Source organism: Carassius carassius, chromosome 35 (genome assembly GCF_963082965.1).
Source record: "Carassius carassius chromosome 35, fCarCar2.1, whole genome shotgun sequence".
Classification (NCBI taxonomy): Eukaryota; Metazoa; Chordata; class Actinopteri; order Cypriniformes; family Cyprinidae; genus Carassius; species Carassius carassius.
In genome coordinates, this window is record NC_081789.1 from 16,784,121 (window position 1) to 16,798,247 (window position 14,127).

The 14,127-nt window shown below is 36.4% G+C and overlaps 1 protein-coding gene across 2 annotated transcripts in view; it reads right to left on the reverse strand.

Annotated features, from left to right (window-relative positions):
• Positions 1-14,127, reverse strand: part of ctdspla (CTD (carboxy-terminal domain, RNA polymerase II, polypeptide A) small phosphatase-like a) — a 55,427-nt gene that overhangs the window by 16,226 nt on the left and 25,074 nt on the right. The window contains exons 2-3 of one of the 2 annotated variants that reach the window (XM_059524634.1): positions 2,139-2,296; positions 578-610 (exon numbers count right to left, since the gene is read on the reverse strand). In XM_059524634.1, coding sequence (XP_059380617.1) covers positions 578-610; positions 2,139-2,296 — 191 coding nt within the window. The remainder of the gene's footprint in view (positions 1-577; positions 611-2,138; positions 2,297-14,127) is intronic. The other variant, XM_059524635.1, reaches the window with a different exon arrangement.

Here is a 14,127-nt window from a genome sequence, read left to right on the forward strand (position 1 = left end):
CTTGCAATTGAATGTTTACATCTTGCAGGTTTGACATTTTTCCTCAGAATTGTGAGATATAAACTCGCAAATGCGAGTTACTGTATAAAGGCAGAATTGCAAGATAAAAAACTTGCAAGATAAAACTTTTTTCTCAGAATTGTGAGATATATACTTGCACTTGTGAGTCGAATTCTGAGGGATAAAAAGACAGATATGTACTCAGAATTGTGAGTTTGTATCTCAAAATTCTGACTTCACTCATATTTGCATGTTATAAAGTGATAACTGCGGTTATAAACTCACAATTCTGAGAAAAATAGTGACAACCTAGATACAAACTTGCAATTCGGATTTATAAAAGCATAACACTGCAGCTTTTATAACAAGAGTTCCATATAGGACAAAGAACTGTTTGACCATTTACTGCATTTTAAATAACGACAATATTAATTATATAAATTTTTATCTTGTGGGACCCATTTAAAGTGGTGTAGAAGCTAAATGCATCCCGGAAAAATGAAGTCAGGCAGGTTTCTCTCAAGAGATTAAAATATATGCATAAGCATGCAGGCAAAATAAAAAAGATAATACATACATTGGGAATAGGGATGGCCTGGACCTGATCACACTGAGAAACAAAACCAGATAAAAAGAGAGAGAAAAAAATCAAAAGAAAGAAAACAAAACGGAGGAAGAGAATCATCAAAAAGAAAAAAACCCAAGCGCAACAAACACGACACTGTGAAAGCAAACATCGCAACAGAGATTACGAACAGTAAGTTTTCTGTAAGAGCCGTAAAACACATAGGGTTCGTTTTAAGTGTCTGTGGGTCTAAATCAGCGCAGCTTCGAGCACATGCAGATGTAAAATAGCAGGACATTCCTCTGCAGATCGCGAGTCATTTGCAGGCAAACATTGGCGTAATGCGATCGGAATCAGATCCATTTATAGCTGCCTGTACCTGCTTTGGCAGCACACATGAGTGTTTGTGGAGCGCTGTGGCTGAAAGTTTTGCCACGGACAGTGAGGTCATTTCACACGGTACACTGCCCAGCGTTTGTGTGTGTGTGTGTGTTTGGATGTGTGCAAGAGACGAAAAGAAAAAAATTACAAGAGAGAGAGTAAAAAAAAAAGATACTAAATGTGCTTAAATAACTCTACAACACAAGTATTTACTGTAAACTGCACTCTGTAATTTTTTTAAATAAACAAGACGGTGAACAAGACGTCTTGCATGAAAATAAATGTCCGATAAAAGGGGTTTACCAAGATAACACAAGTTGTATTCAGCTGGTCATGTGATGTCAACATGGCGGCCCCCATGAGGTGATAAAACAGCTTTTATTAGGCTACTGATGGACTGGAGTCTTTGAGTGTGCAAAAAAACAAAAACAACAACATGAAACTAAAAAATTAAAATAAAACAATATAAAATTAAAAAGGTAATTGTGAGTTTTTATCCCACAATTCTGAATTCTGAGTGGGAAAAAAAGACTATGTTCCAAAATTGCAAGTTTATATACAATTCAGACTTAATAACTCGCAATTATGTGTCTTAATAGTCAGAATTGCGAGATAGAAACTTCTGATTAAAAGGGCAGAACTGTTAGCTTATAACTTCTAAGTGTAAGCGCATTCCCCCTTAAGTGTATATAGCCAATGGGAGAAGGAGAGAAAGAAAAATAAAGAAAAAGAAAAGGAAGGAGGGGAAGGAACACATTGGGCAGCAAGTAATCAATCACACAAGACACATACTTTATTGGAATTAAAGAAGCAGTTCAGGAATGTGAGAGAAAGAAATGTGTGTGTATGTGGGTGGGTGGAAATTGAAGAATGTGTGTGAGGGGAAGCGGGCCCATATTTTCTAGAACTGGGTGGTAAACATCACGGTAAGTTCACCGAGTTCGGAACAGCTGGAAAACTTTGCGGTGTGGACACGGGAACAGCGTGCACAGAGCCTGCATTCGGGCACAGCTCGCAAACAAGAAAAAAACCTCAGCTAAACCAAGAGTTTGCTAATAAACAGAATTTATTCTGAGCTGGAACAACATTAGCGATTCAAACTCAGTAACTTAAACTCTTCAATTTCATGCATTCATTGCTGAAGATTTTCACACCGTTAAAACTGTCGTTAGAGAAATAAATGAGGCCTCACCTTTGGAGGGCTGCTGTTCTCCTCTGCAGGTGGAGGGAGGGAGCAGGTCTTGTTGTTGGTGGCTGGTGGTTCCGCATTATAGTCCCGGAAACAGCAGAAGAAGGGACTAAAGATACTTCTGTTTCTGTGTTTCTTTAAACTGCTGTTGGACTGGGAGACTGTGACAGAGAAAAACACACACACACACACACACACACACCAAGTTGGTCACTGCAATGCACAAACTGTTTTAAACATCTGGGGCTTTACCTTCCCTGCCCTGTAACTTAAAACCCAGCGTCCTCACATTCACGAAGGAGGTCGTAACGAGTGAAAAAACAACGGTCTCTCAGAGTTTGCTTATTGGTTACTGTGCACAGCTCACATGACCGAACAAGTGTGCAAACAGCCTCCTTTGATTATTATGGTACACAGAACGCATCTCCATTGGCGACTCCATCACCTTTGCCCCCTACGCTTGCACGCCTGCTGTTCTGTGATTGCATTCCATGAATACAACAGCACGTCATTGTGCACAGCAATATGTCTCAAGTACAGTTACACAACCTGCTTTAAAAGCCCTCTATTGGAAAAAAAATATGCAAATCAGACATTGTACATGCTAAATGTGAGGGAGACATGTTTAAGCTGATAGGTGGGTCTAAGTGTAATTGTGCATGAACATATGCATGATGTCAAGGGTCAAAGTAAAATGAAATAAAATAAAATAGTGCATTTTATTGTAAAAGAACAGTCTGCATAATACCAAGGTTTGCACAGTCCAAAAAAAAAGGAATAGCATTTTCCAACAAAACAAAACAGAACAAAGCAAATGCCCTCTTTCTTGTAAAAGTCATCAGACAATGTTTGCACAATCCCAGAATAAAGGAATACCCCTTTTCAAATAAAACCAAACAAAATATAACAAATGTTTACATGATCTCAAAACAAAACTCACAACAAAAATAAAAACAGAGGAGCCTTTTTCAAATAAAACAAAACAAATTCTAAAGATGAAACAAAGCAAAACAAACAAAACAACAAAAAACTAAAATTATGTCCTCTTTATTGCAAAAGTGCAGTCACAGAAGGTTTATATGACCCCCCCCCCCCCCCCCCAAAAAAAATAAAATAAAAATAAATCTAAAAACAAAACTTACAACAAAAATCTAAACTGAAGCTTTACTTTTAAAGTAAAATAAGTCACACAGGGTTTGCACAATCCAAAAATAATGGAAGAGACTTAAAAAAAATAATAATAATAAAATAATCGAACAAAGCAAGAAAATAAAAACCAATATTATGGCATCTTTATTTTAAAAGATCAGTCACAGAAAGTTTACATGATCTCGAAATAAAACAAAACACAACAACAGATCAAAAATGCAGCTTTCCTTTTAAAGTAATCCATCTGTCCATCTCACAATAACATTCTGGTTATGCTCACATATGTGCATGATATTTTGGCCAGTAACTGCAGGAACTACACAAACAGTACTATGAAAAGAAATACTGAATATTTGCAAAGCTACATCTCTTGGTTGCACTCCAGTTGATTGCTGGGTAATAAACAGAAAGACTGGATGACAAAAACTGGCTCTTCATAGGTGATCTAATGAGGTATGCAGGCTAGGTATTGTTATTGGAAGAACAGGTCGCTCTTGACAGCAGCAGATGTTTGGCAAAATAGAGGGGGTTAGCAAAACATTTGGAAAATGTGTATATGGAAAATGTATTTTCTGTTAAATTGAGTAACAAAAGGCTCAGTCACTGATGAATGAGAAGTCGGAGATGTGTCTTTCTAGTCATACTGCTATCTTGTGACCTGCTGTGTGTTCAAGTGGCACAGTACAGATAGGATTTCATGCTATCCAGGTCAGTCGTGAGGGCCAAGTGCTCTCATTGTTGCAGTAATGCTTGTTGTTACTGCACCTATAGTGCTAACAATCAACCAATTATACACTTTCAATAAATCAAGAACTACTACAGTGCAGCACAATCTTCCAGCAGGAAAACTCGGCTAGTTCAACCTATTATTTGTTAATACTAATATAATTAATCCGTTAGTTTTAACAGCTCTTTTAGTCCATGTATGTTAACTTCGAGGTCAACAAGATGTATACAGTATGCTTATAAAATGCCACAGATATATTTATTGAGATATTTAAAAGGCATGATTCAGTAAAATACATTTTTATTCATAAAATAAAAAGTATATAAAAAATGTATTATTCCAGTTTATTTGAAATACATCAACACAAGATAGGAAACTGAGCGTTTGAAAGCATTAAGGATTTTTTTTGTGTGTATTAAAAGTATCATGCATATAATTTTACTCAATACTATACTCATGCACTTATAACCTGAGCCATGTAATAGTTTATATCAAGAGGTATAGGCTTTCTCCCTATTTATCAAATTTTATGTGTGGACCACAAAACCAGTCATACGTAAAACAGGTATAGCCAAAAATACTTTGTATGGGTCAAAATGATAGATTTTTCTTTTATGCCAAAAATCATTAGGATATTAAGTAAAGATCATGTTCCATGAAGATATTTTGTAAATTTTCTACCATAAATATATCAAAACTTAATTTTTAATTAGTAATATGCAATACTAAAGACTTCATTAGGACAATTTTAAAGGCAATTTTCTATATATTTCTTGCACCCTCTGATTCCAGATTTTCAAATAGTTTTATCTCGGCCAAATTTTCCTATTTTGTCCTATCCTATCCTAACAAACCATACATCAACGAAAGCTTATTTATTCAGCTTTCAGATGATGTATAAATCTCAATTTCCTTTTTACTGGTTTTGTGTTCCAGGGTCACAAATGGGTGTAAGCTAAATCACTTCACATGAATTTTTATTTTATCTAATTATGTGAGTTTTGTGTTTCTCTAAAAAAATTTGGGCTGTTGATGCTCTTGGCCAGGTACAGTATCTCTTGTCCAAAAGCTTTTAAATCTCAGCGTTTCTAACCTCTTTACATAAAGGTTAAATAAAAATAAAACCAGTGAGCCAAGCGGGCCTCAATCTCATAATGGAAGAAGCATTAGGGTAATAGCTTACAGCATCTGTCTGATTACTGCTAGGCCTAAAAAAAAAAAAAAGTTTGGTTCCGGTTGGTTGTCAGTTGAGGTCATTGGTCGGTAGGGATTTATTTTTTTTATTTTTTTATTTTTTTCTCCAGTGGCAGTTTTACACACACACACACACACACACACGCGCGCTGATTTTAAATGTGTGTACCGGTACTTTTACGACAGTGATTCTGTATTCCCGTTTAAAGTCTGTTGTTGCCATAGACACGCAAAACGCACACACACACACAAAAAGCCTTCGCGGGAGTTTGACAGGCGATCTCATAGTAGATTAACATGGAGGATTTGAACTTGAAAAACGGAGTGTACAGACATCTTTTTGTAGTCAAACAACATTCTTTGTTATGTTCATTTATGTGGTTTATTTGATTTTGATGCTATAAATTAACTAGAAGCAAGAGACGATCAGTTAGTTTTTAACTGATGATCTAACTTACAGCGATCTGTTCGACACATTCAAGAGCCACAAAACGGTATTTATTGTTTACATTTCTTTAAAAAATGACCACATTTGAAAGGTGAAATAACCAAATGAGACTTTGTTTCATATTAAAAGTAAGCTGGTAATGTTAATGTCCTGTCTGTCAGCATGTTGTCAGTGCCCTCTCTGTTCCGCGATATATTGTTTACTCCCCCCTCCCCCCGTGTTTCTCTTAATGTTACGATTTCCTAACCTTAAGTTATAGCTCACTTTAGGAATTGACAGTTAAAGGGTTTTGATGCAATACTTAATGGTTTTTAACGGATTACTTAAGTGTAAAACAGCATTTAAAGGAAACTGTAATTTAATTAACGATGTGTGAAAGACCGTTCTTCCCCAGTCTCATAAAATAAATTTGGGTCGCACATAAATTGACAGGGTCGGTCAGAAACCGGAACAAAAAAAATATTTTTTTAGGCCCTATTGGAAAACACATAAGGTCACATCAGACCATGAGGAAATCTGCTTCCTGTGGCCCGGTAGAGCTTGATGAGGTTGACAATAACTCAGTCCAACCCAAGTACTTCAGTCCTTATAATGATCCTAAACAACAAGCTTTGGCTAGAACCATTATAAACCACCTGTATGAGTACAACATGTCACTTGCTACTATTTTGACAAATGACTGCATTAAAAGTGAGGCAAGATATTATTGAAAAATTTATTATTATATATTATTTATTTTTATTTTTATAAATAGTACCAAAGAAAATGTCTTCTATCAAAAGGTGGTGAATATTCAGCATATTGGGGTCAATCTAATCATAACAGGTCATTCACATATATAAGTCTAAAAAGTCAGAAAAAAACCCTAATGATAAAAAAAACATCATGTAAAACAAAAGTATGACTGTTTTAAAAGAAACATTAACTAACATTTTAAATATCATAAATAAATAAATAAATACAATATAATACAACAAAAATGCCACAAGTGTAAAAAGTTGACTACTAGACACAAATAATACACAAAAATAGTTAAATAAAAGCACTTTTTTATATATACAATTAAAATAAATTATGTAAAACAATTTACACAATTGTCATTTATTCCTATTTCTTTTAAGTACTGTATGATTGCACACTTAAGAGTATAGAAAATGAAAATGAAATTATAGAAATTTATTAGTTGATAACTTTTTCCTTGTTAATTTGATGAGAAATCACTGACAAAATTGTAGACTTGGCAAATCTATTGTATTGTATTATTCTGGCCAGAAAATTTTAGATATTGTTGGAACTGAATAATGCAGCACATGTGAAATGTTCCTCTTTATCATAAAGGAACAGTCACACAAGGTATCCCAAACAGAATGAAAGGGGTCATATAACGTTGCTAAAAAGAACATTATTTTGTGTGTTTAGTGTAATGCAAATTGGTGTTTATGCAGTTTAAGGTTAAAAAACACACTGTACTGGAGACTGGAGACTCAAACCATTTCAAACGATTCAGTTCGATTTGGTGTACTGGTTCGACCAGTTAAATAGAATGATTTGCTCGCGATCCAGACATCACTAGACGAGACAAAACCAATAAAACCCATTTCAAACTAGGGATGTGCACGGATAGTCGAACATTCGAATATTCGCTCTGCTCTAATTATTCGATAAATAAAAATGATATTCGAATTTCGCAAAAAAAAAAAAAAAAAAAGTTCACAATAAAACCTAATTTGGTCCCTTTCTGTGATTCTCCACGGCATATTTGAAGGTGTATGCAAGCAAAAAATAATTAATGAATGATTAAGGGGCCATTCACATATCGCGCCTAATAAGGCGTGGAAAAGGCTATGCGCGCCGCTTTCTCCTTCTTTCCAAAGCGCTCGGGCAGAAGCGCTCCTGAGGCGACGCGTTCTCTCCATGAAGACGCGGAAATTTCAGCAAAGGATAAATGGATTTGCAGCACAAAAAAATCGCTTTCAGTAGCTCTGCTACTAAAGTTATTTCAAAATGGCAATCCATATACAGCTATGATCAGCTGTTCCTTCATCTTGGCTGAGCTTTCAACGTTGTTAAGGGAAAGGATGAAGCTGAATGTTTAGTTCTTGTAACATGACCTGCAGTGTGCTTGCGGCATTCTGAAAGTTGAGATGTTTTTAACTCGATGCTGTTCGGACGCGCCTGGAAAAAACGGGACCGCGTCGCACCGCGTGCGCATCGCGACCGCGTCGCTTCCATTATGAGCGCGCATACCGCGCCCCTACATTGGAAATAACGAACTTGAGCATGCAAAAGACGCGATATGTGAACGCCCCCTAAAAGAACTGCGGTCTTCTAGTACTTCAAATATGCCATGGAGTATCACAGAAAGTGATCCAAGAACATTGTTGCAGCATCTCTCAAGCGACGAATAAACACCGCTAACTTGGAGAATGCAGTGAAAACTCCTCTTCTCGCGTCTGCCCTAGACCCTCGGCACAAACATCTCAGGTTTCTCGACGAAAACATGAGAGAAGTAAGAAAAAAAAACTTTTTTGAACATTATCAGAACATTTTCCTTGATGCGAGTGGTGCAGATGCAGCCGCCGTCACCAACGATGAAGAGGATGCAATGCCCACTCGTTGGAAAAGGCTGAGCCAGTTTTCCAGCGATGATTACAGAGAGTCCAGCCGAGACGAGTGGGAACAGTTCTTACTGGAGCCATGTATTCCACCAGATGAGGATCCCATTCAGTGGTAAACGAAAACACGAAGCGCTTCACAAAACTTATTCGCTTAGCACACCGTTATTTGTGAGTCCCGCCAACGTCTGTGCGTCAGAGCGCGTTTTCTCCGCGGCCGGCCTTATTGTTAACAGACTAAGGAGCCGACTTTCCCCCAATCATGTTTACATGCCCGTATTTCTTAAGAACATTTGAAACAATAGGAAAAAAAGCAAAAAAGATTTGCTGACAGTTTAAAAGTTAATTGTAAGCTACATTCTGTACAATAGCCTAATTGCTGCAGGCTGCTTTACGTTTTTTCTTTGTTCACTTTTTTTTTTTTTGCTTTTAATCTGTACTTTTGTTTGTTTGCACGCATTGTTAAAGGTTTTCAGCTACAAAACACGATGTGTAATGTTCAAGCTTATTGTAAGCTTGTTCAAAATGACGAAAACAAATGTTGCTGAAAAATAACGTCTGACTCATTAAACTTAATTTAAATAAACGAATATTCGAATATTCGTTTTTTGTGAGCTCAAATATTCGAATGTGATATTTGTGGAAAACGCCCATCCCTATTACAAACAAGGCATTTGTTGCATCCACTGTGTACATAATTACTGATTATAATGACTTATACTGACATATAATGAAGGACGTCGTGGCCTAGTGGTTAGAGAGTTTGACTCCAGACCCTAGGGTTGTGGGTTCGAGTCTCGGGCCGGCAATACCACGACTGAGGTGCCCTTGAGCAAGGCACTGAACCCCAAACTGCTCCCCGGGCACCGCAGCATAAATGGCAGCCCACTGCTCCGTGTGTGTGTTCACTGCTGTGTGTGTGCACTTTGGATGGGTTAAATGCAGAGCACGAATTCTGGGTCACCATACTTGGCTGTATGACACGTCACTTTGACTTATACCATCTTTTTTTACGCGTTGTGTTGCATATCCCGCTGCGTAAACATAAAACCATGCCTGCATTTGTGATCGGAGAAACAACAAACAACAAGCTCTTACAGTTACTCCACACTGCTCAAAACTCACGTTTGAATCATCATTGGCAAATTATTTCAATATAAAAAAAACTTACTTACAGGCTGCGAGTCAGAAGCACCAGACTGTCATTGCAAAGCTGGAACTGCCCAACTTTATAGAAACAGCCTTTGTGCCACAGACACATTGTAGGCTAGTCTGAAGGTTCAGGAAAAGGTCCTCATCCTCCATAAAATGTACAGCACACATCTGTATATTTGGGTTCAGCTGTTCTGGAACAGTGCTGAAATACAACTTAACCACTGATTTCTAGTCGTGTCCTCTTTTGGAAGGCAAAACAAACTAGTATCATTTTCGCAACGAAACACATAGCGTCTCCACAACATGGCAGCGGCGGCAACAGCGAGAATAAAAGTTCTTATTTCTTTGCATTAACATTTGGGCGGTGTAAATCTTTCCACATCATAACATATACATGTGGGGGCATGTTAGAACGAGCTGTTTTAGGAGCCGTTGTTGACTCTTACATTTTATAAAGAATATCTCTTTGGATTTGAGACTTTAGTCTTTGCAACTTTACAGATCTTCTTCAGCTTCTTCAGCTTGTAACACTCCACCAAAGAGAATGAAACAATTTAAATCGCATCATATGACCCCTTTAAGGGAAAGCTTTTAAAATAAATAATACAATAAATATAATATAATACTTTTTTAAATAATATATTTAATTCTGGTATTTTGTATTAGGAAAAAAACAGTCACACAAGCAGCAAGTGTCTTTAAACACTGCGTAAGGTACGTAAGGTGCGAAACTAATTTGAGGGGTGTCTCCAAATACACTCAAAGATAGAGACAGAGGCATTAAACTCTATGATTTTCTAACTATAATTACCTGTCAGTTGACAAGCTGGGCTCTGAGGCATAACGAGATGTAAACGAGCAGAACGACCTTCCACACAGAAACGCTAGACAGAGGGTGATTTAATAGAGTATTTTAAACCATAATTGCACTGTTGAACAAAGTTCTCAGGCTTATTATAATGAGTAAGTAAGTCTACCGATGATACAGTCTGTCATAACACACAGTACAATCCAACCTCTGCGCTTACATTCCCAAAACACCGTTCCTGTGCGATCCCTCCCGGGCCTCCATTTTGAGGCTGTTGGTATTTTCCCGCCTTGATCATCTTCCCTGCATGGTGGGAAGGATGCCAGAAAGAGAGATGGAAGGAGGGGGGCAAACAGTAGGTGGGTCACTGTAATGAAGCCTGTACCAGCCCCCCGAACAACCATCCGTCCAAAACAAACAGGGTTTTCTCCACACGCACACATACAAACATACCCATCTAAAAACATATTCTCTGGCTGACCACAGGAATGTGGCTGGAGTCAGTCTGCATGGCAGTGCCGTCCCTGCTACAGTGTGAAGAAGTGTTCTTTATTCTATTTAAATTCAACCTCACTCCACAAACTGTAGTTAACAGATGTCTGTATTCATGAATGTAAGCATTTTTCTAACAAAGTAGAGATTAGGGCAGCACAATTAATCAACATAAAACCAAAATTGTGCGAAGGCTTAGCGTGATTATCAAATTACAAAAACTGCAATTTAATTAAATACATGAGCTGCATATTTTAGAGTGAAGTGTGGCAGTGTGTTTTTTTTTTTTTTTTTTTTTTTTTAAACGCTAGTTTTCAGCATCTCAGAGCAACTGGGCTCGTAGTAAACCTCTGCATGTGCTCAAGTGATCATTTATAACGTTTGGGAACACAACATGTGCCAACCATCTTCCCAAATTTGTAATGTGAAACACTTATTAACTGCCTGTTGTCAACAAAAGAGAAAATCAACGTCTTTTAGTTTTTTTTTTTTTTTGGCAGAATAAAACTTGATAGTTTAATGCTTCAAAGTGAAGACATTAAGACAGCCATAAATATCAGGACAGTAATTTCACAGTTATACTGTGCAACAACAACAACAAACAATAATAATAATGATGCTTATTGTTTTTAAGTTAAATACTAGATTTTTTTCTATTTCACTGTGAAATAATACAATAGTTATACTGTTTAATATTTTTTTTAAATAATTAAAATAATAATAAAATGTATTATTATTATATTATTATTATTATTATAGTCATTCTGATATATAGTAGGCCAATAATCACAAAGTTTTGGGCCACAAACCTTTTTTACCAAAAATGTAACAAAAAGTTAGCTTTTCTTGTTTTCTTGTTCCGAAAGCTTATCTTAAAGTCAAAAATGTGAAATAGATTAATTGTATTTCTCCTTTACACTAGAGGTTGACCAATGTATTGGTCAGTGTTGGGAAGGTTACTTTGGAAATGTAATAGGTTACAGATTACAAGTTACCCTGTTTAAAATGTAATAGTAGTGTAACTTTTTCAATTACTTTATTAAAGTAATGTAACTAATTACTTTTGAGTACTTTTTGATTACTTTTCTAAATTTGTGAAAATTAAAGAATAATAAATAAAAGCATATACATCAACTTAAATACAGTTATCTAATAAGCATGTGACATATTCTGTGTAATAAACTCCTGAAACATTGGTGTTTTTTTTAAACTGCTGTCTCTTTGTATATGATGATAGTTTTCTCAAAATAAGTAAAAAGCACATTAAGTGACACAAAGCAGTTCTAGAAATTATGTGCTCGTGTACTCCTATATTGAGATGGCAGAGGTTGAAAACACTGCGAGCTTCATGTGTAGTAAATGAAATCATGTCTTTGCCATTAATTTACAGGAGGGGCGGACTGGGAAAAAAATTCAGACTGGAAAATTCAAACTCATACAAACAAATTCATGGACAAAACTATTTTTTTGTATGGACCTGACATAAAAAAGGTTTAAATCTTTAATTTGGGGACATGCTAAATAATTAAAAGTTCTCTCCTGAACTGCACCTTCACTTCCATTTTTCTCTTCAGTCTCTTTATTTTGCCCTGTTATCCATCTCTCTCATGACTTTAATACTCAAGATTGAACAAAACTATACTTTACAATACAATACTCTACAATACTACAATATCTTTATAGAAAAATCCTAATACTTTACATGAGTCATGTTTTTCCCTTACAAAAATTAACCTTGCTTTTATTAGCCTATATAAAAGTAAAATAACCTTGTTTTGTTTTTGTTTTTTTGCAAATGAATTTATTTAAAAATAAATACATTTGTAAAATAATTTTACATTTTTGGTTACCACATTTAAACAATAGTAACCATTTTCTCTGGATTTATAGTTAAATATTAAAATGTAAATTTTCGTAAGGGTTGTGTTGTTGTCTGTCGTAGCTCCCCCTAAACCTATTAAAAAAAAAATCGGATTTTTTTTCAGATAAATTCCTACTGTAACATTACAACTGATAATAATGATGTCCTGTATATAGTATTTTGAGTGATGACTGATGAGCAACGTGCTGCTGCTTGATTAAATAAAATAAAAAAACAAAGACAAAAAAGCATCTTTACAGATGAAACTGACCTGAAACCCTGAACAGTAGTTCTGCTTCTCTGCTCCAGTAGTCCACTCTATTCTCTCTCTCTCTCTCTCTCTCTCTCGCATTGATTACTCTGAGTCTGATCCAAACCGTTTTGCGGAGGCGCGGAGAGCGCGCGGAGAGCGCGCGAGTCATGACTAACACTTAATGACTTATTATAGATTTAATTATCAAATGGCGGATTCGCGAATGATCGCTTTAGTACATTCGGCAGGCAATTATACAATAATGATATTAAATAGTGGGGCAAAATCGGCTGCCAGGCCAGCGGAAAATTGTCCCGGTTCTCCCGGTGTCCAGTCCGCGCCTGATTTCCACAGACAGGCAGAATGTGCAAGTCCTATAGGCTATTGCATTTTTGGGGCTTAATATTCACAGACACTAGTCCATGTCATGTTTTGATTCAAGTGTAATGACCTACTTTAGTCATCCAAAATGTGGGATATTCCGTCCGCGTTAGGCATTTCGTTTTTATGACTGGATTCTACGAACCAGACTGTATTTCCGCATCCCGGAAATTATTAGGGCGGTATGTCTCAGAATAGTCAGCGCAATTTGGGAAAGAAATCAGTTAAATCTGTATGTGGATGTGTGTAAATATTCAAATGTAATCCCCTTTGTAATCATTAAAAATTTCATAAGTAACTGTAATTTAATTACTAATTTTTTCGTAGTAACTAATTACAGTTACAATAATTTTGTAATTAAATTACGTAACGGCGTTACATGTAACTAGTTACTCCCCAACACTGGTATTGGTTTTGCCGAATAATCGGCACCGATAGTTGATTGGCGGAACTATCGGTTATTTAGGGAAAAAACATGATAGTTTTTTCCGGGATGGTTCCATTGTTTGTCCGTCTGAGAAGGTCCTCTTTATACAGCAAAGTCCCTATAGTCTTTGTTTTACAGTACGAGAGTGGCCTCTAGTGGTGGAAAGTTCTTCAGAGAGCAGCTTTAAAACATCGACAATGAAACGGTGTGTACACAGTATACTGTAGTGCATGTTTTCATATCATTAAGTGATTCATTTGTTGACTAGATGCTGCATTAGTGGAGAAAGGACAGCAGTATGTTTGCTATCAAGGCTGAGAGGATGTGCACATTAACAGCTAGGGGTGCTCCGATTGATTGGCTACCGATCACTATCGGCCAAGGGCCAATAATAACATTGGGATGTTGGACTCTAAAAAGGCCGATCTAAAAAAAACAAAAAAAAAAACGATTTCAAGCTAATGATGCTGCCGTGAGAGGTT